This window comes from Megalops cyprinoides, chromosome 8 (genome assembly GCF_013368585.1).
Source record: "Megalops cyprinoides isolate fMegCyp1 chromosome 8, fMegCyp1.pri, whole genome shotgun sequence".
In the NCBI taxonomy this organism is placed as follows: domain Eukaryota; kingdom Metazoa; phylum Chordata; class Actinopteri; order Elopiformes; family Megalopidae; genus Megalops; species Megalops cyprinoides.
In genome coordinates this window covers 25655679-25683243 of record NC_050590.1, presented here as the reverse complement: position 1 = coordinate 25683243, position 27565 = coordinate 25655679, and the positions used below count along the sequence as shown (strand labels likewise).

General features: G+C 39.9%; 1 protein-coding gene across 1 annotated transcript in view; it reads right to left on the bottom strand.

Moving 5' to 3' along the window:
• Nucleotides 1-27565, bottom strand: part of LOC118781784 (low-density lipoprotein receptor-related protein 4-like) — a 92349-nt gene that overhangs the window by 44316 nt on the left and 20468 nt on the right. Inside the window, exon 2 of the mRNA XM_036534855.1 lies at nt 2482-2631. Coding sequence (XP_036390748.1) covers nt 2482-2631 — 150 coding nt within the window. The remainder of the gene's footprint in view (nt 1-2481; nt 2632-27565) is intronic.

Genomic DNA, 27565 nt, shown 5'->3' with positions numbered 1-27565 from the left:
ATTGATATAAATTGCTCTCTATTTCACATGGGAATGTCAGTGTCTCACTTGTAGTTTGCTAATATCAGCTACCTATAACAAGGGGCCACTCCCTACTGTGCACATATGGATGTGATCTGAATGAGTGTAGATGCTTAGTGACAAAAAACAATATGCAAAATGCAAATTCAAATATATAACAGATATCATAAAACACTGAAACAGCAGAGGAATAAAAACCAATGACAGTTATTTTAACGGTTAATGTCTCGACATCAGTAGAAGGTCACTGGATCACCTTCAAAAAGCCATTTCGACACAGAAGTCACAAGGGAAGGGTAGAACTGAGGGTTACCCTAAGGGATGTACAACTAATTTTCTGAAAGCACCCATCAACGCTGACCACTGAGCACCATGTTTTCTTTAACAGCTGTAGTAACTTGACAGAAGTTCAGTGACTTCTGAGTATAAATTACACTTAGTGGCTCTTAATGTCTCAGGTCTGGTGAAAATACTCATGCAGTAAACAACACTGCTCATTAAAGTATGGCATCAAAGGTAAACCAATGGTACAATCTACTCATAAAAAACCCAGATTGACAATGCAGAAATGCTATTGAAATGGAAATGCTACATGAAATGGAAACTGATAATCTGCATTTAAATGGTGTTCCAAAACAAGGAAACGTTACTTGAAAATAACAGATGAAGGGGAAGTAGTTTTTACAACTTCCTGAAATGATGTATGGTTCACCATGAAATGACAATCTAGCTTCATGATTACCAATTTGTCACAATGAATGTGACCAGTCCTGATTTTACTGGGAAAATAGGATTGACATTCAAATTCAAACAACATCAAAATAAATCCCATAATTTTCTGGGCACTTCACAGTTTTCTGCCCATTTACACTGCACCTACAGTTTAATTTCAGGCTGACAGGAGAGCAGTTAGGATGCAGCATGCACTTCAATTGAAGGTTCATCTCATTTACCAAGTCTGAAAGGCCATCCATACATTATTTAGTGAATACATTAAAACCCTGACATTGCCTCTTCCTTGATCTTAATATCTGCATTTACAACCACTTTGACAACACATCAAATTGAATCTTGGTTAATGAAAGAGACATTCGGGACAACCGCTCTCTCATTTTTGCCATGAGGATCTGGTCTTGTGTGTTGAGCATACCATTAAAACCTTTTTTTTTTGCCTTTTCACAAAAAATGGCATTGGTGGAAGAGTGTCTACAGTCAGTGTACTGACCTGGAACATCTAGATTATCAAGGCTACTATTTCATAGTAATGTGGATAGTGGAGTTTTTTTCTTTTCAATTTTTTCACTTGACATTGAGGAATTACTAATGAAGAACATGAGCTTCAATTATGTTACTGACAATAACTGATTTAATTATTTGACAGAGTTAGGGATTCCCATCTCTAATGGCCTCTCAGAATGCCAAATAGATCCAATGTAAATTGATTAGATTACAGCTTTATAGATTTACTTTAGGAAATCTGCCTTCATTATGTCAAATCCATCTTGACATAATTACACTATTAGAAAGAAACCAGAAAAATGTGCTGACCTTGATCTGATTCTAGGTGTTTGAAGAGATCCTGCTCTTTTACCTCTCAGACTTACTATTACACATCATTTTTCCAATCCACAGATAAAAAGTAAGATCTTTTCTGAAGTATACAATCTGGTATTTGGACCCACTTCTAGGCACGCTGCTTCTTTAAGATTGACTGTTTTCCACTTCAGCTGACATACTCCCAAATAATGCTGGACAGTCTTGCCCAGAATTGTGTGTAATCTATTCGTAGCTGGTGTAGAAGGCAGACAGTGTAGCCAAAGGGTAAACGTTATATGGAGTCTGAGCTTGAGCTACACCTGGGACACACAGACAAAGCGCTCCAGTTACTGCTACAATGGCTTCTGTGAAACATTCTGTGACTATGCCATCACACTTAAATCTCAGTTATCACATAGCATGGAACCTGCAGAAACTACCACAAAAGGTATTTTTGTGATGCTTTCCTAAGCATATATAAACCCATTTATTTTCAGGGTGGATAGCTACTTTAGTACTCAAGAGATAAAGGATAGCGCCTTGTGAGGGTCATGTGAATCTACTCATGATTCAATCTGCAAAATTCAGATTCTACAACTTCACAGTTTAAGGTTCTGTAACTCTTGCAATGCTGTGATTTTGCTACAGTTACTTGCATTAAAACAGTCACCTGAAACCTGAAAATTTCAAATACGTGTATTGCAGGACAATTCTAGAGAAAACAAATTTATAAACCTTATAAACAAACACAAATTGCCAACACTATGGAGTGCTTTAGCACAGGTTCCCAGCTGTGATCACATATAAGAACAGCCGAGTGGGTTTTCCAGCTCTCATGAAAACACTCCTGGCTACTAGAAGAACAAGGCCCATCCCGGATTGGTGGGATGGAGGGAGAGCACATTAAAGGGGTTCTGTACTTACTGCAGCCATCCTCATCACTGTGGTCCCCGCAGTCATTGTCCCCATCACACTGCCACTGCGCTGGGATGCAGGTGCACTCTCCAAAGGCGCTAACCGCACACGTGAAGTGATTCCTCCCGCATGAACACTCTGTGCTGCCTGTTACACCTGCTGAAGAAGAACAAACCGTTACCCACATCGAGTGGAAGAGGGCCAGAGCAGTATGCCCCTACTCTCCACCCCTGCTCAAATAGGCATCACTCTGTTCCCACGTGTACCAAGATTTATGTTGTTTTTCTGAAAGGTGCATGCAAGTGCACCCCCCCCCCATTCACCAGCAATAAAATCTGTGTCCCGTGGCAACCCCCTTTCAAAGGTGGTGCATTCCTTTCCCTCCACTATGTCGCTACTTGTGCTGGCAGTGAGAAGTCAGTGCCAGGACTGTCATAAGAGACTATCAGGCATGGGGGGTGCATCCCTGGCAGGGGCTGAATAGGGAGGGGTCGGATCAAACAATTACAGGGGAGAGACAAACAAGTCCTTGCATATCCAGGGAATGCGGGAGGGGGTAAGATTATTAAAGATCCGCTTTCTAATTTACAGATGACCCCCCGGGGCAATGACAGCAGTCGGGCATTGGCCGCTCAAGTGAAAAATGGGGTTCAGCAACAGCACACTCAAAATTCCCCAGCTAGAGGCTCCTTGCCCCTCCACTCCCAATGGAAGAATAGGCCATGACAGGCAGAGTTAAGAGCAGATAGAGTGGTGCACAGGAGACAATTGCAGCAGTCATTTCTACATTTATTTTTTTGTAGTCTGCTTCAAGAATTACTGTCCTCCTTAACATGCCAACAGTCATATATGCCAGTGACACAGTGCAAGTGATACATTTTTTTCATTCACCCAATTCTGGTCCCCATTATTTGCATGAGATGAATACATTACACTGTCCAATAACATTTTTCTCATATGAAAGAACACTGGATAAGAAGGGAGAAAGATGGAACGTTTCTCAAGCTGCCACATGATTGAATGAATCAAAGCTCCTGTTGTATTAAAAGCACTTAAAATCCATCAGTCCAATTGCAGGAAACCAGAGTACAAGGTTAGATGGAAACCACAGCTTCACAGCTTCACAGATTCTGATCTTAGTCATTTCTGGGACCGTAAGGAACATGTTCTTGAAAAATAACCACTGCTAAGCCTGAGACAAAAAGCAGTGCATTACTCCCCCAATCCCATTTGAAAACATTAAGAGTCTTGTTTACAGCTCAGCTTGTCTTGGTATGGTAAGCAATAATGGAGAATGTCCATAGCAGGGAAGTTTCTGCACATATATAGGAACTGTTCTCATCACATTATGGAGCTGGCACACAGTTATAGACCCACTAAAATAACTGCAAACTAAATATATAGCTCTGAAAGGTTATGGCTAATTAAGAGCCCTTGTGACGCCTGTTTTAAGAGGGGCTTTTGTGTGCTTTATTTACCTAGTCCTCCCATTTCATATGCTGATCGGCCCTGCCGGCATTAAGAGGAATGGCTCCTCATTAGTCTTCACAACTTCACAATACCTTTACTTCTTTTTTCCCCATCAAGCCAAGCACTGTTATTTCTTGATTATATTGGAGAAAGTGTGTGTGTGTTCATGTGTGTGTATGTGTGTGTGTAAAAAGGAAGGAGACAGAGAAAGACAGAATGAGTGTAAGTGTGTGTGTATTTGTGTGTGCATGTGTTTGTGTGTGTACGCGTGAGTGAGTGAGTGTTCATGATTATTCACAATTCTACAAGGGTGTGAGTAAGTTGCAACTAGGACCAACACAAAATGACCACATCTTGATATTTAGTGGAGGACATAGTGTCTTTTACTGCAAGTGAAAAAGTGGCCAATTTTTGCCAATTAATCAGTGGCTCGGTTTGAGGGAGCAGCTGAAGAGATCCACGCAGGGTAGAGGCTGCCTGTGGTGAAAAGGCCTGGATTTCTGGACTCCACACAAAGGCATCACTCAACCCAGGAGGGCCTGGCTTCAAAAAGGAAAACCTCCAAAACACTCCAGCTTCACAAAATTAATGGCCCCTTTTTTCCACCCATTCGCACTTTTCTTCATTTGTGCGCACCCCCCATCCCCACCACCCCACTTTTCTCCCTTACCAATTGCGTCAAATATGACAAAGGATATGTTCTACTCTAAAGCATTCTCTCCTCTCTCCCTGCTGTGGTCTTCTCTATGACTGGACCCAGAAATGTCTTGGTTCTTCTTAGGAACTGGGCCAGTTCCTTTCATAGCACGATCCCTTTCCCTCAGGGTGGCTTTCTGGACATTTTATCCCCTCTATGGCCCTGCCTGGCGGTGTCCATTGCGGATTAGGAGGTAGTGGGAATATAAATAAAATACTTTTTTAGGGGGGAAAGCCCTGACTCAAAGAGCTAGACTCTATTACATGTATTTCTGAATCTGTTGCTTGCTCTGGACTGAGAAACCTGACCAGATTTGGTTTCCTTCTTGAAACCAAGGGCATGCATTAAAAACTGTTGCCAGAAGCGCTCTATCAAACTATGGGCCAGCCTTTCTTTTTTAAGTATACGAGGTTTGGCTGAAACAACTGTTCTATGTGCGGGTTTCTGCAACACAAAATTAGAGCCCTTTTCATAGATTACCATGCAGTTATGTCATATTGAGCCACATAAAAGTGTCCTGTATTTGTCATACAGGCATTAAAGAGTAGAGTTGATAAATGGAAAAGGAAAGTCAATTCATAATGACACACACTAAAGACACACCCAAAACTGCACTTCATGATATCAAATTGCAAAATAAAAGTAAGAAGTACTTTAGATTTTTCTTTTGAACTCTGAGAGACAACATGATCCATGTCTTAATGTGAAAATGGAACACTTTCAAGGCAGAGTTCATACTATTGCACAACTGAAAATTGGACAAGTTGGCATCTGGTATCCTGATTAAGTTTCAGAACCCACATTCTCTTTCCCCCAATGCCTTGTCACCAAAGCGTGGCAGTGCCACTTATTCAGAGCTATCCACCATGACAAGGACCCTGAGTGACAGCCCAGTAGAGATAACTTCTCACCTGGGTCCACATAACCCTGTCCCGGATACCACCATGCCTACTTATTACAATACCATTAGGCACAACCTCTCTCTCTTGCTTCTTATCTAATATTTCATCTTAGCTTTAGACTTCAGTAGACTTCGGTATGCACATCTACCTTTAATTCCTACTTTCCACGGGCATTTCATTGACAAATATTCACACAACAAAACATCACAAAAGAAAATAACCACCATGGGAGCACTGTCTTATTAGCTTCCTCTAACACTAGCAAGCACTCTTGAGACTGCAGGTGCTGTGTGTATGGTTGGTGAAGCTGTGGTCTTTAAATAGTAAGATGGGCTGAATGGTCCAGTGAGAAGACATGGGCAGCAAAGTAACAGGGACACCAGCGCTCACCTGTTCATTGCCAAGACAACTGCAGAGAGCCCATGAGAATATCAAAACACAGCAAATCAGATTTATTTCAGAAGCTGGAGGAGGGGACTCTTGGGGAGCCAAACTCAATTTGATGAGACAAAGACAACTGAATTCAGCAACATCTCCTGTGGCAGAGGTGAAAGAATTTTCTAGGGGATTAGTGGGATTTTGGGATTAAGCAAATTGACAGGATTGGTTCATGCAAGGACATGTAAGAGATATCAATAATGGCTAGCATGGAATCAAAAGTTTGTTTTCAGCACCAGAGTTAATACCTTTTAAATTTACTTCCTAGGTTGAGTAACCTGAAAATAAGATTAAAATCAATCTCCATCGATATGCTCCAAACACAATACTGGTTTGCTTTTGTTCCAGTACAATATATGTGTAGGGGGAATTTTATTAGTGCTACACACATTGTTTAGTGGTCACCCAAATTAAAAAAAAGACCTCCATGAGCCAAGAAAATGGCACAGCTAGTAAACCCAGTCCCAGTAATGATGTTGGAGTGAACTGCCAGGATGTCTGCCCAGTGTGTTGCCTTTTGGAAAGATGCATACTGGGACTTTTGGAAGGTAGAGACCACCCCCATTGCCACGGTCAGGGCTCGGGAAGCTGTGGCTATAAAAGGCTCCATTAGCCAACGGAGGTACAGTGCGGTCCTCTTGTCTGAAAGATGACTAATGAAAGCATCTGATGAACCACTGCCACTTACATCTAAAAAAGAGAAATCAGTAGTCACATTTCAAAAACAGACATTATTTACACATAAAAAAAACCTTGAGGAAGAAGCAAAATGGCTTGTGAGTAATTTTTTTGTATAAAAATCAATGTAAACCAAGAAAGAAACCATGACCAAGACAGAGTCCTATATCATGTGAGAGGTGAGGTGGGCCTGCCGGTGCTGCACAAAGCCTGTATGACACTAAAGGTTCCAGCTATGTATGCTGTGAGGACCTCCAGGACCTAATTCACGCAGCTTCTCTGTGCTTCCCTGCTGACTCGTGGCTGCACCTATGTTTGGAACGCTGGAAGGCAGACCATTGATTTGAGCAGACCTCCCAAGAGACAACCTGGAAGGTCTAGTGCTTGTGTGCTTTTTTGACTCACTAAGAAAACAAAACCTTGTCTGAGTTTAGAATGGTAGAGGAAACCACTTTCAGAGAGCCAAAGGAAAATGGCTTCATGTCAATGACTGCTCAGCTCAGGCTGTGAGCACAGCATTCAGGAGCGATGCAAAGGATGTTTGATAAAAAGAATGCCCCCCCCCCATCTCCCCCATAAATGTGTTCTTTAATTGCTAGACAGCTCTGACTGGGCATGTAAACATTGTCTTAATAAACAAAAGACTTCTGGTAGGAATTAAAATTTTGTTTTGTTGACTTTGTTTTCAGAAAAACATGCTACATTTAGGAACGCTGTACAGAAACAAAACACAACAGCCCCCCAATGGGCTCTGCCTAGCATTGTATTTCTGTATCATCTCTCCATGCTGGAAGGGAAAACTTGATTTCATTTTTGTTGCCTTCTGAACTAATGAGATTCCAGCAAATCTTATGCATCCTAAAAATGTCTAGTCGTTACCATTTCAATGCCTTACATTCCAAAGAAGCCCAACAGAAGTTAGTCAAATCAGTTCACTGGCTGTAAATGGGCTGATTAACAAGGCTTGGTGCATATGTTTAAATAATCATATTTAGTAAGCTGAGAAGGCTTATATATCTAGATATTATTCTGTTGTTTCAAATAGAAAACAACCAAATAACTGGTCTGCCGTATTAAAAAAATCCAGAAACCTGAACAACTTTGAACAGAGTAATAATACATAATATCAACAGCTATTACAATTATGGGTCATTTCTGATGCTATAATTTGGTGTACATCATCCACTGATTCTTTGGCAAGGCACGCATCTTGTTGTCTTCCAGAAGCAATAAGAACACTAATTTATCAAGAGCTCAAACCAGACAGAGTGGATCGCAAAATCTAAATAAAGGTTCATTTGGAATCATTCAAAACCGAATAATGGTTATTGATTTAAAGAACAGAAAACAGCAGACGAGTGCCTTGGTGTTAGGGTTGCTTCTTTAATCCTGCTCTGCTTTGCGTCCAGTGAAACATCAACACATTTCCCAGCACTGCACCCTCATTCTCCACAAACCACTAGCACTAGCATATGGAACTAGTCAGCCCCACCTACTTGGGAAGCATGATCACTGTGGTTTCAGTTGCTCCCCTCAACTGAATGGGCAACAGCAGTTTCTGATGAAAATGCCAATACTTCATCATTTTCAGGCTTCACAGTCTTGTTCCCCCTATTAATTACCAATTTGTGTTTTCCAGTCATGTTTGTCCAAGATCTGACTGGAGCTCTTCTGACCCATAGAGCACATGTTGTGCACAGCTGAGAGGGAGTCTCTTAAAAGGGCCCTTTTCAGTATGCACTGATATACACTATATGGACAAAAGTATTTGGCCACACCTGTTTTTCAGGATTTGGGCTAAGCCCCTTATCTCCAGTGAAAGGCAATCTTAATGCTTCAGCATACCAAGACATTTTGGACAATAGTATGCTTCCAACTTTGTGGCAACAGTTTGGGGAAGGCCCTTTTCTATTCCAACATGACTGTGCCCCAGTGCACACGGCAAGGACTATAAAGACATGGTTTGATGAGTTTGGTGTGGAAGAACTTGACTGGCCCACACAGAGCCCTGACCTCAACCCCATCGAGCACCTTTGGGATGAACTGGAACGGAGATTGCGAGCCAGGCCTTCTCGTCCAACATCAGTGGCTGACCTCATAAATGCTCTACAGAATGAATGGGCACAAATTCCCACAGAAACACTCCAAAATCTTGTGAAAAGCCTTCCAAGAAGAGTGGAAGCTGTTATAGCTGCAAATGGGGGACCAACTCCATATTAAAGTATATGTATTTGAATACAATGTCATTAGAATGTAATGGTCAGGTGTCAGAATACTTTTGTCTATATAGTGTATATTTTTTAAAATGAATGGTGCAATGGTAGGTAATATTAACTGCTTTGTCCACTGTCATATAAATACAAGTACTGAAAAGAAAAAATAGAAAGTCCTGCAGCAGAATCAGAGAAACACATGCATGGACATCCATTGATATCCCACATTCCTAATGTTAGAATATGTGGAATAGTGTGCCGCTTGAGGTCCATGTAAAGTCATTTTAACAAAATTCCATTGTTCCACACAATTCTGCCCTAGAAAGACCTTTGCAATAAGAGTGCCGATTTACACCATCATTTCAGTGAACATATTTCAAACTCCAATACTCATCTTCGTGAACTTCTCTGTCAGGATGCAAAAGGATTCACAAAGTCATTACTTGGTAGTAGGGAATAAATCAGCAAACAAAGTGACAGACGACAAACTAAACTGGGGCACTGTCCGGGAGGGAGAAAGTCATATAGCAACAATAGGCATGGTGTGGAAAAAACATAACTGATTCTTACGTAACACAAGTTTTTTCTTCTAAACCGATGAAAATTACCTGTTGGTGTGGAATCTCTTTACGAGTCTGGTCCTGCACAACAATCTGCAGGTAGACATGCGCTTCAAACTTCTATTGTCATTTAATTATTTTTCAAAGGAAATTTTCATATAGTGTACTTATGAGCACATATTTACAATGCACATGTTCCTGGTGGTCATGGCCATTTGTCACAAAGTATAAACACATTCTCTTTCCTGATGGTCTCAGTCATCTCAAGTAACACAGAACCTAGGGCCTCAATGGTTCCCCTCTTACCCCCTGATGAGTCCTGCTAGGTACTGTCAGCAGACAAGTTGGGGCTTGGTGTAATGACAGTTCTGATGGTACCGCTGTTCTCACCTCCTCATCTCCAGACTTTATTAAAGTAGGTAATCTGATTGCGGAGCACATTCAATCATGGTCTTAAGAACTGAGGGTGACAGGTGAGTAGAGCAGGTATGGCACAGTGTTGTCATGGTGGACTGACACACACAGAATTACAGCCTTATCAGTGCAAGGCTAGCTATCCATCATGCTGACTCATTTAGCCACAGCAATTAAACGGTGCTGCTATGGACAGAGGTTACGAAAATCCAAGACGTAATTCTTGTCAACAATTCTGACCGCACCTTGGAGGCTAGCCAACCTTGCCATTAGGAGTTTAGATCAGACCAGGTCTGAAGGTGCCTTTATTAGCTGACAGTCTCTTGGGGGAATCCAACACACAAAAACCTGCAAAAACGTACAACTGCCGTTCTTTATTACATTAGACTCAGAATTTAATTGCAATAACTGCAGCCATTCACCGTTGGGGGATGGGGGGGTGGGGTGGTTGATTGGCAATGAGGTGAAAGGACATTACTTCATAAGTTTACTTCAGAAATCCCAACTGTGTAATTAATATACAGTACCCTCCTGAATCTCATTCAAAGATAACATGTGGGCTCTGTCCTGAAGGGCTGGATTGAGAAACCTCAATCAAGATGTATATCTATGCAATGTGTAGCCACACACATGCTGCCCAGGCCAAGCCCTGCCAAAGCAACTCCTCACCACATTCTGACATCATTGACAGGCTGGCAAAAGATGGGCAGCAGCTGAGTGGGTACAATCACACACAAGATCAGAGCTGCAGGGCCTGTGTGCCCTCTCTCCTTCAGATAATATGACAATCATAAAGTGAAAGACATGCAGCTAAGTTTAATTGCCAATGTATGTGGAAAGGGGGGTGGTGGTGTGGGAGAGGGGGGCCATGTCTGTCATTCATAATACATTTTCCATGAATGTCAGCCATTTTAAATGACATTGGCTCTTTTACTCTGTACTTTTGTGGTTTTGAAGTCATTTTGGAAGAGGGGGAGGGGAAACTGGTGGTCGCAGAGAGAAAAAATAAGTGGAGTTCTGACCCTAATGGTCAGATGAGATTGTACTGGGGTCTTTGTTTAAGATTTTTCTGGACTGCACTTGAACCCAGTTGAAATGGGAGCTCAGCATAAAAATGTTCCATTCCAAAAAAGCATCTGACTGCTTTCAACATTAATATCAAAGCTTACATTGTGACTGGTTGTGGGTCAGGATGAAGTGAATCTCATTCATTTCTTTGAGAGTGAGGTTGCCAAGTTCTTGTGTACAGGAAGACAAGGAGGGAGGAGACAGAGAGAAGAGCTCAGTCAGTGTTAATGAAGCAATTAAAGAAAACATGTCGAGATGAGGAAGCTCTCTACAATATGACCCAGCCTGCCATAGAGGGTTCGCCCTTAAACCAAGGAACCCCGCAATTGACCCCCTCCACTAGGGCTGGGTGATATAGCCATCGCAATATATTGAATAGCTATTTTTAGCTCAATAACAGCTGTCCCCAGTATGTGGCTTTAGGTTTTTCCCGTATTTTTCCCATTAGTCATACCTGATGCAGAAGTACACCTCCAGTTTTCCGAGGCCATGTGAAATATTTCCGGGGAAAAAACGCCACTTGTATCTATTCAATGTTGACATCACAGCAGCAGCACTATGCTGCTTCCATGTGGTGGATAGAAATACATGGCTACAAAGATAAAAAGTGAAAACTAGGGCTGACAAGTGATTTAAAAAATTAATCTAATTAATTACATGCTTTGTGATTAATTGATCTAAATTAATCGCATATGTCAATATTTGAAGTATGGGGTCAAGGGGCATCACAGAGTGTGGTTAATCTGCGTTAATTTTTTTGACGTGTTATTTTTTCTATGTGTTTTTCAAAGCTAATATCTAAGTTAACCAACATATAGATACATGTGATATGTTTCTGCCCCGGAAGCATTTCACTGAACTTTGGAGGTGTGCTCATGCATCAGGTATGACTAACGAGAAAAAAATATGGCAAAAAACGCCACATACCGGGGATAGCTGTTATTGCACTAAAAATAGCTTTCGATAAATTGCGACGGATATACTGACCAGCCCTACCCTCCACACACAGAAAAAAAATCACTGCCCACCAGATTTATACTGACAGTCCAAATATAAACACAATCCTGTCATAATCATTCATTATCAAAATCAACAGCACTGCTGGTTGGTGTAAAAATGTCATTTGTGGAGTCAACATGTTTGGCTTTTTCCACTTTTTTTCCCACGGCTTTTGTACTACTGTATAGCAGAATACAAGGAACGATTATTGTTCTGACCACACTGCTGAAATGAAGCTTTATACTAACCACATATTGAACCATGGTGAACAGTTTTTTTGAAGCCTGATAGTCCAGTGCATAAATAAACACTATGAAACACCAAGAGGATACAAATGCCTCAAGTGAAGATTTCATATGCTTCAGCTCTACGCACATGTGGAGTTCCACCAATATCTAAGTGGCTGTGAAACAGGAAGCACGTGTATGGGAAACAGTGCGGCAGAGCGCAATTCGGTGTGAAAGGGTCAGGTTCAGGAGCCGGTGAACTTGTGACCTGCTCAGAGGCGGAATGTGGTGCTGGCCCCACCTCATCTGACAGCAGACCCTACTCCAACTACTACCTGAAACATGGTCAAGGCCCACCATCTCTGTAGTGAGGCATTTCAGTTAGTCACCCAGTACCTGAACTGATCTACATTAAAAACTCATTAACATGGTTGAAAATGGAGATTTTGAGGGGATGTGTTCATCAACCAAATGAAGTCCAACTTGGAACAGATTTCCATATTTCCTCCAAACATCCAGGTAGAAAAGCATTTATTTCATTGCAAAAAACCTTGGGAAGAGTGCCTTGGAGGCAACAACATACACAGCAGACAAGGGCATTCTCTGCCTGGAAAAGTACTCCTGTGAAGACCAAGACAAATGTCCTTCCAGTGAAAAGTGTGACCAGGGGTAACATGCTAACTGCTACTACATGTAACTTCCCCATCTAAGTCCAGAGTATGCTGGCACCCATCATGCATTGCCTTAGGCTGGGGGAAGCATGGAGGGTAGCAACACGCAGTGCTCATGCCTTCTTATCACACATGACCATTGTAATCAATTGACATGGGAACGGTGGCTACATGCATCACATCTTGCCACAATCAATCCTGCAATCTATAGCAGACATTAAATATTGGAACTGAAGACTCCAGCAGTGTCTCAAAGTTATTTACTTCATCTATCTTCTCCTGCTGCACCTTGAAACCAGGCCAAGTTCCAGGCTATGTTAATGGTTATGGTGCTCTTGTAATTCCTCAACTTTCTGTGTTGTGTTTCACAAGGACTACCAGGACAGAATTATATAGACACCTTTTACACCGGCCTGGAAACCAAGAATTTCCAAGTCTTTTTCAGTGTAAATGGGGATCTCAAGATTCATTATTTATGTACAACACACTCCTTGCTGGGTGTAAATGCACTAACAATTCCTGTCATGAGGGACATCAGAAAAGCTACCCTGTGTAAGCATTCCCTCCTACTTCCCCAACAAATTCCAGTCTCGGAATCTCTCTTGATCTCTAATAATCATGTAGTCTAAACTAAGACTTCTCAAACCGGAGACACAGAAAATAAGATAAAAAACATGTCTGAACAGGGTGTTTTGAAAAATATTCAGGCTACAGTGTTTTTCTTAGTCATACAAGTGAACATTTTATGATGTGTAATTATGCAATAAAAATATCAACATCAACTGTCCCCATTTCAGAGTCTTGTATGTCACTCCAGCATTTTATTTTGAAGGCAGTTGTCTAATAAAAGTGTTCGATAAGCCATGAGAGAACAAGAATTTAATACAACCTAGCTAACCATCATTCTAGAAAAGCAAGCTTGCTGGCAAGTGTGAGAATAATTTGTTAAAATGCATAACATTAAACAAGGAAAGAAAAGGTATGATGAGGAAAAGGGAGTTGGATCAACAGATGGGACCTTCAACTGTGCCCCAAAAAGGGAAAAACTGCATATATGTGTCCTCCCTAAAATGACTTACAGGAACTGTGTGGTAACATTACCTCAAATGTCTTCAGACATTGTTTATCCTTTAGCAAACTGTCATTTAAGAGATGCATGCAGCTGATCAGCAGCATCTTTTCTGATCATTTTGCAAATTTTGACATGCAAACCCAGGATTGGGGTGATCCTCTGTAAATGGGGGGAACCCAGGAAAATGGACCATAGTGCAGAACAAACAGGGATTCAAATCTTGGGTTAAAGCTGGGTTTCTGTGTAAGAGTGGCTGTAGTGAATGCAGTAGCTGGCTTGCATGCAGAGCTGGAAATCCAAATGTGTTAGGGACATTAAAGCAGCACTCCATACACCACCAACAGACACCCTGCCCAGAGTGCAAGGCTCCCTATTCCTCTACTACAGACAAGCCAACACACAGACACATAGCTGGCCCTTCTGCCAAACAGAAAGTAGGCATGCAGTTTCCACTAACGGGCTTAGGCACAAAGTGCAGTACTCCTCTAGCAATATCCATTAATCTGCCGTAACATTCTGACACAGCGGTGGCCTAGAATAACCTTAGCTGTTGTACTTCAACAAGCATAGTCCTTTATTAAGCCAGCAACAAAATGCATGATGGGAGCATGCAAAATTAATGACCTGCCTTGTGCACAGGGAGTAAATAAAGATACTGTATGTGCTCTTCTTTTCAAGGATCTTCTAAACTGCCCTTTAAAATATACATTTGAAAAGTACTTTCCTATCAAAAATCTGAAAACATTCCATCTGAAACAATTCTAAGTCAGCCCAGAACATAATGCTCAACCTGATATTTTTGCCTTTTGACATAACGTGCTTGTTGGATGAATGACCAACACATTTAAAAAATAACATTTAAACATAACAAGTATAAAAAGGCCAAATGTTTTCTGTGCAAGTTTTTAAAATTTTCGCTGGTAGATGAGCTAGGAATCTTGACACTGCAGTTTTCCCATCAAACGTCAGATGTAAAAACTGAGACAGATGCATTCTAATGAAAGATACATTCATCAAGGGATCAATATGAAAGTAATGTATTCTTCCTCTTCAGCACTAAATAGACTCCACTGAAACCTTCAGCCCTGGCAGCTTTCTGGTTCATGAAGAATGGTAGAATCACATCTCTGTTATCAAGACTTTCTGTCTGGACATTAAGTTCACTGTGACCCATAACCTGTTATACCAACAGAGACTGAGCTAACCAGAAGCATCACCAAGTGACCAAGTAGAGGGCATATCCTGGTGGCTGCAAAAAGTACAGAAAAATATAATCAGTAACTCCTCTGAAGTTATCATACAGTGAGTGACTAAGATTGTGTTGAACTACATACATTGTGATAAACAAAAACAAGCTCATTTATCATTAAAGGTGTCACATCTAACATTATAGCAATCACCCTGTATTCAACTGTTCACACCCATTAAACATCTTCCTCAACAAAATAGTAACACATCATCTGCTTAGTGTCTGATAAAGTCCACTGAACCTAATAAAATGGTATTGCCAAGATGAGGATCATTTGCAGCCCAGTGCATTTATCCCCAGATTTCATTTACACCATTTGGAGCAGATCATGTATGAGAGAATGAATGCATATTTAATAATAATTAACAAACTCAAATGCCATCTCCAGGCTCTATTACAGTAGAAAAATTGCTCTTTTAAAAAGATAGTAAGAGGAAAACTAACCTTCCTTATACTAAGCATCCAAAGAGAAATCTGTAGGCCTCACTGCTAGGCCACTTTCACATATATTTTGGAAAAGTTCGTTTCCGTCAAATTACTTTGCAAATATAAATTGCAACTCATCTGTGTTTAATAGTCTGTTGGCATCGTTGGCATGACAGCCCCAGGAGATTTTCATAGTTATAATAGCGCAATGACACAGAAAAATGGTGCTGGACAGGTTTATTGATACAGCAGACATGATGCCAACTCCTAAGCAGGGCACACACCAGCAGAGTTGACCCATGACAGGCAACATGAGTTTACATGGATCACAATGGAGGGATTACTTAATCCGAGCTAGATGTCATCATCTTTGCTGGTCCATAATTTGTATGGAGCAGGCTTTAAGGCAGAGCTCAAAGATGTTAAGCTGAGTTACTTCTAGATGTGGGGTTAGTGCTAGCGGGAAGCCAAGAGAAACAACACAGTCCTGCAATGCCTTGCATCCCCTGTGTGTAGAGACAGGGAAAGGAATCAGTTGGACCAGCAACAATGATGATCTGAAAATCATGCAGCAACCATAAACTAATGCTTGGAAGATTGGCTGATGTCTTCTGAAAAAAATCCAAACCTCTGGGGTGTTGTGAAACAGGGTTTACATCTCCCATTCTTGTGTCTAATCTACTAATTGACAAGCATGCAGCATATCTATCAATTATCAGTCTTTTAAACTGCTGAACTAATAAGTCACTTTATTACAGGACTTGACAGGGAGTCCTCTGTTCCCGCCTCCCAGTCTGAAAGGCTTGTCTTGTTGAAGAGAGGTCAGTGGAATCGCCTTCCACGTGGTCAGCCTGACAAAGACACGTTTGTTATTATTGAACTTCTCTTTCCTTGTGCTGGTGAGTAGGAAGGCACCATTCAGGAAGTGAAAGCCTAAGATACTGGGGGGAGAAGCAGTAGCAGGCTGGCACATTGAAAAATCATGACCCATTTTGACAGGTCTTATTTGCCCTCGAAAGCTCTTAAGTGGTCCAAATGAGCTTGCGCTGGTGATCAGGTAAAGAAAAAAAGTGTTTCTTTAATATCATTCTATTCAAACCCACTAACATCTCACGCTTGCATGTCAGAGAAGTATCTGCCAAACTCTGTGGGGTTTCTGTGATTACGCTGAAGAAAACACCTTTAGGACAACATATACAGCTTTTCAGCACTTGAAAGTGACATAAAGCCAATACTTGACTTTTAAGTATGCTTTTGGGAGATGTATTATGGGGGCTTTCTATTAACAAAATCAATAGGGGAATGAAAGCAAGCTCACAGGGCAAGAAAGTGACAAAGTTGAGCACTGTTAATTGACAGCTCAAGGCAATCATTTAAAACTCAATGGTTAAACTGTCGTTCAGTTGTAGTTTTTTTTTTAAAAGACAGGACCCTCCATTCACTCCAGTTTATGTGTATGGCCGAATCTTATTGACCAGCTGCAAGACCCTCTTCCTTGGCTGCTCAGCAGGATGCCTGAAAATGGCGTGTGAACACTTCTGTCTCCTCCAGCTCAATGGAAAAGATGAACAATAGTCCCTGCCAGGCGGGTACCCGAAACAATTCATCGTTCCATACACATACTTTCTTTTTCCCCCCAACCACCACCACCACCACCACCAGCACCACAACATCCCTGCTCTCTCACTCTCACTTTGGCAAAAGCAACACAACAAACAAAATAAAATGAAGTGAAGGAAACAACAGAAAAAGAAATGCCACACATTTTTGAAGGTTCTCAGGCCCTGCCTGACCTCCCCATTGCCCAAATCATCAAAAGGTGATTGAATCCCCTGGTTTTCTTTCTCCCCATTCTGAATTGCATGCTGTAGCTCCACCAACCTGGAGTGTTGATGAGAACAGACCTGAAAGCAACTGATGCTCAGAAAAGACTGCAAAATCTCTGACATACGATATCATATTTCATTCATGATCATGTGCTGTTCCAAAATGATTATTCTTGCAGTGAAGTAACTAGTGTTAAGTGTGGCTGTAACATGCTTGCCAGTTAGTTACAATGGATCACTTCAAATGCAGGACATAAACCATTCTGATGGAATGCTGAATGTGTAGCTAATCAGTGGCCTTCCAAGCACAGCCGAACCATCATAATAACACACAGGCTACGAAAAACTACAAACCACCGTTACTCAGAAGCCAAGTATCTACTTCATATCATCACTGTGGGTATGAATTACTGTCAGAAGTACATGTCAGAAGTATTGCTCTTTAGTAGATTTTGTACATAAATGATTAAAAACCTTCAGAATTCATTACTCTCAATGCTTTAAAGGGAACTGTTCTCCCTTTGACAGCTGTTTCCTACAGGGGCATTGAGCATTCTAAACGCACCTCCACACTGAAGCAGGCGCAACAAAAAGCATAGAAAAACACTCCCCACAGTTCCCACAGTATTTCACCTGTCAAACACTTACAAAAAAATCTCCAACTTCAGTGGTGCTGACTGGGTTTACCTCCTGCTAGGCCAGGACCAATAGAGACATTGTTACCCTCTTTATAAGGACACAGTATATCTTTTTTTTTTTCATTTCAGTCCACATAGGGAACCCTGAGCAAGCAAACAATTCTTAAATATGCCATGAGGAACACATTCAGAGTTTTGTGGAACAGACCGGTTCTCGTGGGGGAGAAGAGACTAACTGTGTAACCATGAGCACAGATTCACAGATATAAAACAGTGCATTTGAGATCATTTGTAAAATTGCTAATAATAATTTAATGTGAGATTGATATTGAAGGCACACAGTCATTTACAGTAAAATATTTCCTAAAGAACAATATAACTTCTGAAGCCAACAGTTTAATGTATATTTCTATTTAATCAGACATGGCTTTTACAGCATCTCTGTGAAGGGAAGGTGCAGGATACATGGAACTCTTGGCATGCCGAATCTTCTCAGATGTACTGTGCAATCAATAACAACAAACAAGAACACAGAAAGCAAGCTGTGTACATATCACAAGAAACAAAATGATTGCACTTTAGTATGAAAACCATTTTTGTTTGAAAACACCATAATTATGCTGCCACTAGCTCGCCCTGTGCTGAACAACCACTATACAGATACACAGATAAAGGTAGATGGATACAGACAGAGGTCCTGTAGTGTAATTATTTGGTCTTGGCAATTCCCTGACTGAGATACCACCCCAAGTGGGTCCTATTGGATAACTTCAGTACTTTCCAGAGTAAAAGTATTAATATCATTTTGTAACTATGTATAGTACTGTATTTCCCCCAAGCCTTTTTCCACACTTGATGCTTCAACATTTTATTGCTTCCTGCAGGATTTGGCTGCTCTGTACAGATATGAACAACACTCACATTAGCAAAGAATTTATGCTCTCAGAGGATACTCATTAAGAGAAAGAGTGGTGTGGCCTTACTGAAACTAATTACAGACTATCATAACTGCAGGCTCAAGTACATAATAAATGCAGGTATCCTATTTCAAAGCTTATATCAAACTAATACATTTAAGCAATTCAGTTTAAATTCATGCTTCACATGCTGCCAAGATACTTATTGGTGATATTAGGTGTAAAAACAGAACAGTGTTATATTCAGTACAATCCTACATTTATTAACAAGGAGAAGACAAATTTATAGATAACTGATCCTGATGCCCTTATTCCCTATCGGAAAAACAGTTTTATGATGGTTATTTTGGGCTGAGTTTGGTTCTTTATATTGACATTTTGGAATGAACATTTCTCATGTTAACTTCAGTTAACTTATTCTAATTTATAATCAATTGCAAATGTTTGTGGGAACTAAACTGCAATCTGAGATGGATATTGGCCTATACAGAGGAACAGAACTGAAACGGTTATCAGCTTCACCATTTCCCTGAAATCTCCCTCCTTGTAATTAGCAAATGCTATCAAATCCTATGTTATTAGCACTTCTGTGTCAAAACAGTGGTGGGTTTTTTGTTAAGTTTTACTGATTTTGCACTTCCATAACAACCAGACCTCTCATCTATCAACAGATAAAAAATGGAACTTTACACAGTTAATTTGGCTGGATATAACTTTCAAAATGATATCATCAATCAAGCCAGCCTCATTTCAGAGGAGGTATACAGCTCAGCATAGAGGCTGAACCCATCCAGTATTCATTACACTCACAAGAGGAGACTGCCAATGTCAAGGACAGTCTTAGATGAGTTTTTAAAAAGTTCACACTGTTACAAGAGCCACAAGACAAGGGTTGTCAAAACAAATTGCAAAAGAGGTACATAATCAGCCTCTCCTAACTCAATTTTCAGCTACCACAAGGCTCAATTTCATAATTTACAAGAGCTCAGGAAAGGATTATGCTTTGAGAGGACTAAATTAAAATCATTTTTCAACATATTATCATTGACAGTGCATCATTAACACATCGCTGATTTAAGCATCTTATTATAGTTACATCATTCACTCTGGAATATTTCAACAATGACGATGAATATCTACACTCTGCATCCAACAAATTGAATGCCATTGCAAGGTGTCATATTTCAAACTGTTTATGAAAAGGGATTTTGTTCTATTTCATGCTCCTTGATATCCCACTCTAATAACCAGGCAAATTGGAAATCTCTTACTTTACTTACTTACTCTTTATTTTTGTGTGCTACCAGGGTAGTACTCCTACAAAGGTCAGGTTTACATTTACATATGTCCATTTGTATGATGTTGTGAAAGCCCTGATCGACCCATGAGAAAACAGATATGAGTCTCTGTTTTCCTGTTGCAGCCCTCAGCTAAGTGTCGAATGATGATAGAGGTTGTGCTGAGAATGCAGGTTTAAATGATTCAGCTCAACAACTTGAACATCTGGCTTGCTTGAATGTGTGAAATATCTTTCAGAATCAGGTCAAGGAGAAGTAAACCCTTCTTTCAGTGTAGTCATGTCAATTCATACTAGGGCTGGGCGATTAGTCGAATTTTATTTTCAATTACGATTTTGGCTTCCAGCAATTATGAAAACAAGATAATCGAGATAAAACATTTATTGTGCCGCATTCCATTTCGCAATGATGCTCCCGTTTTGTCTTGTGTTATAAATCCAGCACACCCCTTTCCTTTACAGCGGTGCGCTTTAACCCCTCCCTAAAAGCCCAAACTCACTCTCAGCCAGGCTGTGACATGTTTAGCTCAGCTCGAGCCAATATGACGGAAAGAGAGCCTTTGGTCAACAAGAAAGGTAAAAGCAATTCAGCTGTTTGGAAACACTTTGGTTTCAAGGAGTCTGACAAGGAACAACAACAAATACTGTGCAAGATTTGTTACACGGTGGTGTCTGCACCACAAGGCAATATGACCAATTTGTTTAAACATCTGAAATTCAATCACAAAGTGGTCTATGACCAAACAATAAAGGAGCAAAAAAACAAAGAAAGTAAAACCCCTTCAACTTCTTCCACCACAACACAGTCATCAATTAAGGACACTCCACCTACCCATCCAGATCCCAAAGACAAAGAAATAACACATGCCATCACATTCTTCCTAGCAAAAGACATGTGCCCAATTAGCACTGTTAGCAACCAGGAATTCAAGAAACTGGTAAACACTTTAGACAAGCGTTACGCAATGCCATCGCGTCATCATTTCACCAGAGTTACACTGCCTGCCCTTTATAATAAATGCCGTGAGGAAGTTACAAATTATGTGTCTACAGCCAAATATTTTGCCACCTCAACAAACATATGGTCCAGCTGCACCATGGAGTCTTACATCAGTCTTACAATTCATTACATCAATGCCAATTTCAACTTGAAGATGTAGTGTCTCCAAACGGCGGTTTTTCCTGAAGACCACACGGGGCAAAACATCGCCCATGGACTGAGGGAAGTGATGGCTGCATGGGGCTGCAAGCTCTGCAAGCTCATCTACATCACTATGGACAAAGCCTCAAACATAAAGCTGGCGGCTGACGTCAATGGATGGATGAGGCCACAGTGCTTTGGGCATAGACTCTACTTAGTTGAGTAGGATTCCTTCCTCCTGATTGTGTGTAATATGTGATTTTAACAACAACAGCAACAACAATAATAAGAATAATACGTAATTAACATGTCATGTGAGCTACTCTGTGATCTCTCTCTCTCTCTCTCACACACACACACACACACACACACACCAAATGCTAAATTATGCTTTGATGAAGGTTATGATGATAATCATGATACTAAATATTTACATATTTGTTGTCATCTTAGAGAAAGCAATGAAGGATCCCAGGATCAACCGTGAAATGGGGCTCTGCAGGAAGATGGTCAGCAGCTTCTCCCACAGTTGGAGAAAAAAAGAGGGAGCTCGCAGAAGCACAGAAGAAGCTGAATCTGCCTGAACACTTGCTAAAGACAGAATGTCCAACCAGACGGCCATGATCGACAGGGTCCTCGAGCAGCAGAAGGCCATTGCCCAGGTCCTTTCAAATGACCGAAAGATCAGACATCTCACCCCCTCTGGAGAGGAGGACCCACTGGAGTGGAGGAGGGAATCCCGGAAACTCTACTCACGGCCCTCCAACCTGGCAAGGAAGTATCTGTGCATCCCAGCCACAAGTTCCTCTTCAGAGAGGATCTTCAGCACAGGTAGAAATATTGTCACCTGCCTGCGCTCATCTCTGAAACCAGACCATGTGAACAGGCTGGTGTTTCTGGCTAAAAACCTTTAAGAGATTACATTACCAAAATCGAGCAGCCCTACCAGCATTTGCCATGTTGGCCTAAATCATTTTTATTTAGTCTTAAGTTGTAGTTGAACATTTATTTTCCGTTCTTCTTCGTACTTCTGGACCATGACGGTGGACCAGCCTTTACTTTTCCTTGAACTGAATTAATGACTGGAATATGTTGAATATAGTTAATCAAAATGTTGAATATATGTTTAGGAGTTTTCAGTAGGTTGTAGCAGTGCACTACAATATATTTGATCTAATTTATTTGTATTTATTATTTTTATATACTGAATATATGTTTAGTAGTTTTCAGTAGGTTGTGGAAGTGCACTTTACAACATAGTTGATCTTATTTATTTTGATCTAATTTATTTTTATTATTTTATTATTATTTCTAATTTAATTTATTATTTTTTTATTATTTATATATATATATATATATATATATATATATATATATATATATATATATATATATATATATATATATATATATATATATTCTCTCCAGTTTCCCAGTAGAGACACAGTTGTGATACAGTGAAGAAACCTTCAAATGAAGTCAACAACTATACTGGCATTGCAATGCCATGCATTCATAATTTAGAATTAGAACTATAGGTAAAATAAAATAAATCTATATCCAGTCTCAAAGTTCAATATTTCCAGTTCTTTTACCATACCTAAGAATCATTCATAATTTTATGACAATGAAAGAGTTCTATTTTTTAAATCATTACTGTATTTGAACAACACATAACGGATTTCCTGCAGTCACAAATGAATCAATCTTTTGCTTCTGCTGCTGTGATTGATGCATCATGAATCACAAAGTTCTGTTCAACACAATCTTAAGAATTCAGCTTTCAAGGGAAAATGGATCTTGCTGCTGAAAAACCAAACAAAACCCTTTTGCTTAGAAAGTAAAGTACAAGGCCTGCTAGAGACTAGCAACGACCCACATGAAACAACAAGAGCCTGTCACTCCTTTCGCTCCTGGGCCTCACAGGCAAGATGTAGAGCACCACTGATGGAATATTCCATGCTTTGATTAAAGTGGGATCAGAAATGAACACTCCCCTCAGAGCACCAAACAGAAGGAGGGGGAGGATAAATCCTTTATAGATGAAAGGGAACCATTTTCATGACACTACGTTTAGAGAAATCTGTGACACTAAGACTGATGTGTCTTTTCTAGCATCACAGTTGAAGGGTTTGACTTAGGCACACATTACAGTAGGTATCTGCAAGAGAAACTGTGCTGACAATAAAATGACACATTAATTACCTTCAAAGTAATTAATTCAACTTCATTTTAACTGGTAAATTCAAACATTTTCCAAAATAGCTAAATGATTAATGCTTCATGATTACTCATATTATAATGAAGTCATCAAACCCATCAAAACTGATCACTGATCACTGCACAATGCTTGTTTTTTTAAATAATTTTACACAAATAATAATGACTTAGAGATTCAAATTAAATTACTGTAGCAACCAAGAGCTTTCTCACCTGCAGCATACCATATGACCACTATAAATCACAAGAAATAAAGAAAAAGATCTCTCAAAATACAACTTAATTATACTGGTTAAATGTTGCTATAGCTTGCAGTGTACATGCAACATAAAAATAACGTTATCTCATGAAGCTAATCCTTCATGTTAAATGCTTTTAACTCTATAACCATAAAGCAAGCTGAGTCACACTGCTTCGTGTTCAGCAAATGTTATTCTACAAGCTTAAGTGGAGAAAGAGGTTTAACTCTAAAGGTTGAGTGCAATAGCCAATGAAATCAAATGTGGCTGTAGTTCATTTAGTAAAAAGGTTTATTTACTTCTGCTTGGTTGGATGCCAGCTTCCCCAAGTCAAACTTTATCCAGAAGCTGCTTTGCTGTGCATCACCAGCTTCAAAAGGCCCTCATATTGCTAGTGGCAAACTCCTTACAGCACGCATCTGCTGATCACAAAAAAAGATATTGATATAAATAATTGATATAAATAATGTCAGGGAAAAAATACACAGCATGATGAATTGGAAACTTAAGCTGTAGAAGACAATTTGGCTTCAAATAACTCCTTTATAGCATGCTAATATATCTGCATAGTTATTGTTGATTGTTATTTATTCAATTATAAAAACTGCCACTGCACCAATTTTGAAATAGGCTGGCTATAAAATACAGATAAATAGCACACAGGGATTTTAGGCTACAAAAGACATTTGAAAGTAGGATGCAGCTTTTTTCTTTTGTTACCACAAAAGTGCATTATCACTCCTTTTTTGGTGATATGTGTTGTGCTTTGACATTATTGTCTGAAAATGACTGGCAATGTTAGCTCTGTGCTTGCAAGGGGTTAAAGGGATTTACCTAATGACATAGCTCTACAGGCTCTCCCTGTAGCATTTTTTTAAACACTGGTATAAATGTAACTTTGCTGAGAGATATGCCAAGAGAACTCTGGGTAAAAATGTCTTCCTTCACCCAAGTGATACTTAATGGTCTTTGATACTCATTCAACCAAACAGGGAGAATTTTGGGCGTCAGCTATAAACAAATGAGTCTCACTGCACAAGGAGGGAGTAATTCTAAATAAATAATTCCAACTAAAGTGAATGTATTGGTAATAAATTAACTGCAAAAATAAGTTTTTTCCCCGTAGGGTAATGTATAACTCATAGAGCAAGAACTGTCCCTTACTGTAAATAATCTGCTTCAGAAAGCAGCTGATAAGGCTGTGCTTGAATGGAGAAGCAGGCCCAGACTTGTGTGTGGCATAAAGGTTTAGTGACTCACCCACTGCCACATATCCCCTCTCTGCATTTACTTACAATCAGCTGCTTTCCTAACTACAGTCGTGGCCAACTGGGACAACTAATTACCCAAAAAATGACTGGACATATGAGAGGTGAGAAGTGACTACAGTAGAGTTGCAACCCTGAAACACATTTATATACAATTAAGACTTCATATTTTCCAAAAAAGTCAAAACAATACAAATGCTGCATTATCAAATTATGTGTAGTGAGAACAATGTGTAATATACTCAATAATAATGTGTTAATAAGAATCAATCTTAACAAGTGGGTGTGCTTCTTCCATGGTGAATGTCCTGCTTCACACAGACAACTGCTCCACACATTTTTATTTTATGTGTAAAATAAAAAAAATGGATAAAGTGAATTGTCTAAAAATACCAACCACGATCAAAGATTTCCAAAACTGGGTCAAAATCCATAAAAATATGCATGCAGATTCAAATGCATAAATATCAGACAAACATACACATACTCACACAATTGGAATCCACACATCTAAGCATGAGCATTACAGTATGTGTAACAGCAAGAGGTCAGGGACGTCTTCTGCAACAGGTCTATGAGATTATGATCCTGTTGGACACTGTCTACTGCTGCTGAAATATATTCCCAAATGGCCTTTCTAAGGAATTCCATAACTGGATTAGTGTTTCCCTAAAACAAAGAGTACATGCCACCTTAGACAGGACGACTACCAGATCTCCCCGGGTGTGGATTACAGGACCTCTACCTCATTTTTCTCCAGTGTGGTCCACCTGTGACAGCATGGAGTTGGTCACAGTTCGTGATGTAAACACCTCACACTGTCAGTCCTCTGGGACCCATGCACATTAGCACTGAAATCAGCAGGTCTCTGTTGGGAGAACATCCAGTGATCATCCTCCTTACAAACACATTTAGAGACACACGTACACAAAATACGTTCATGCATGCTAATACTCATTTGTGCATGCACACAGACATGTACCTGAACAGTGTGTGTACACACATTCCACTTATTTTCCTGCCAATTTCTGCATCTTCCACGGACCATGGTAGTAGGATTGAAGTAGGATTAAACCTTGAAGTCACTAATTTACTTCTCAGCAGAGGCCTTTTGTCTTCTTTTCAAACCTGCTACGAGTCCGAGGCAAACGTGTCTCCTAAACTTGAATTATTTATCTTTATACACTGCTTAAAGTTAATACTACAGTAGGACATTCAAAAGATTCAAACATAATAAATTAAAAGACTAATGTAGACATTCTGTAGTAATGATGAAATATACCCACATTAAACTACTGTAATTACAGAGCAAAGTTCAGATAAGTTAACTTTGAAATGAAAATGAAAGCATAAAAAATCTTTAGAAATAAATAATGGATCAAATTCAAAAATGACACACAATGCTTTCTGGGTTCAGGGAATACAAGTTATACAAAGTAAATATGGAGATGAAGCATTTTATAATTCTAAAACTTTCAAAGGCTGTTGCCAACATCTACCCAATCTATAAAGAGAATAGCATAGCCCACAAAGCATTAACACTACACTGGGGTCCAGCCTTCAGGCAGATATGAACAGTGCTCCTTGCTGTCCCTTTTGAACTATCCTTTTAATTTTCAGAAAACAATTTCCAAAAAATTAAAAAGGAAGCCTTTGCCTACAGTCAGCTTATCCTGTCCTGTACATACTGCTACTGGTTTGATTAATGAACTAGTCATCGCTTTATTGTGGTACAAATGGTGCTCATTTCTATCCCATTACATTTGCCCCATCCCAGCTTGAAGCCTGAATGGTCCAATTTGTTTGTTCCAGGGTACTTATGAGACAGGGGCAGGGGGTGGTGAAATGCATATAACAGCAAGCTGAGCCTGAAACAGACGTTCAATTCTTTAATGGCCTTCCCTCCTCCAACAGAGCCATATGACAATGAACTTGAGCATAAACAAGCTGTGGGGACACCACCTGAGTCCTCTCTGCATACCACTCTCCAAAAGGTCTTCCTACCTCAGCCTGGCACTACATCAAAACAACGAAGCAGCAGAAAATCACTTATTATGTTACAAAAAAGATAATAATTTTCAAACATAGTTGGATTTTTTGTTGTTTGGCCTTTCCCATTAGTCTGTAGTTTTCAATTTTGAGAGGATGATCCTTTGAATTACAAGCAATCAGCATCGAGCCAAAATATAATGGGACTTCTAAGCAAACAAACTGAAAATAAACTGCAGAATCACATTTGAAGCAGACTGCATACACAAAAGAATGTTATAATTGATATGCTTAAGTGATGTCTCCAAGACTTCACCTCTTAGATACTAAGACACTTAAAATCATAGAAAGTGAAACAAGCTGGACCTTTTTTCCTATTTTTTTTATTCCTATTTCCTATTTATTTTTTTCCATTTTTTATGAAAATAGTCCTTTCCCAAATCAGACCTGTAAAAATCAGAGATATCAGACCGC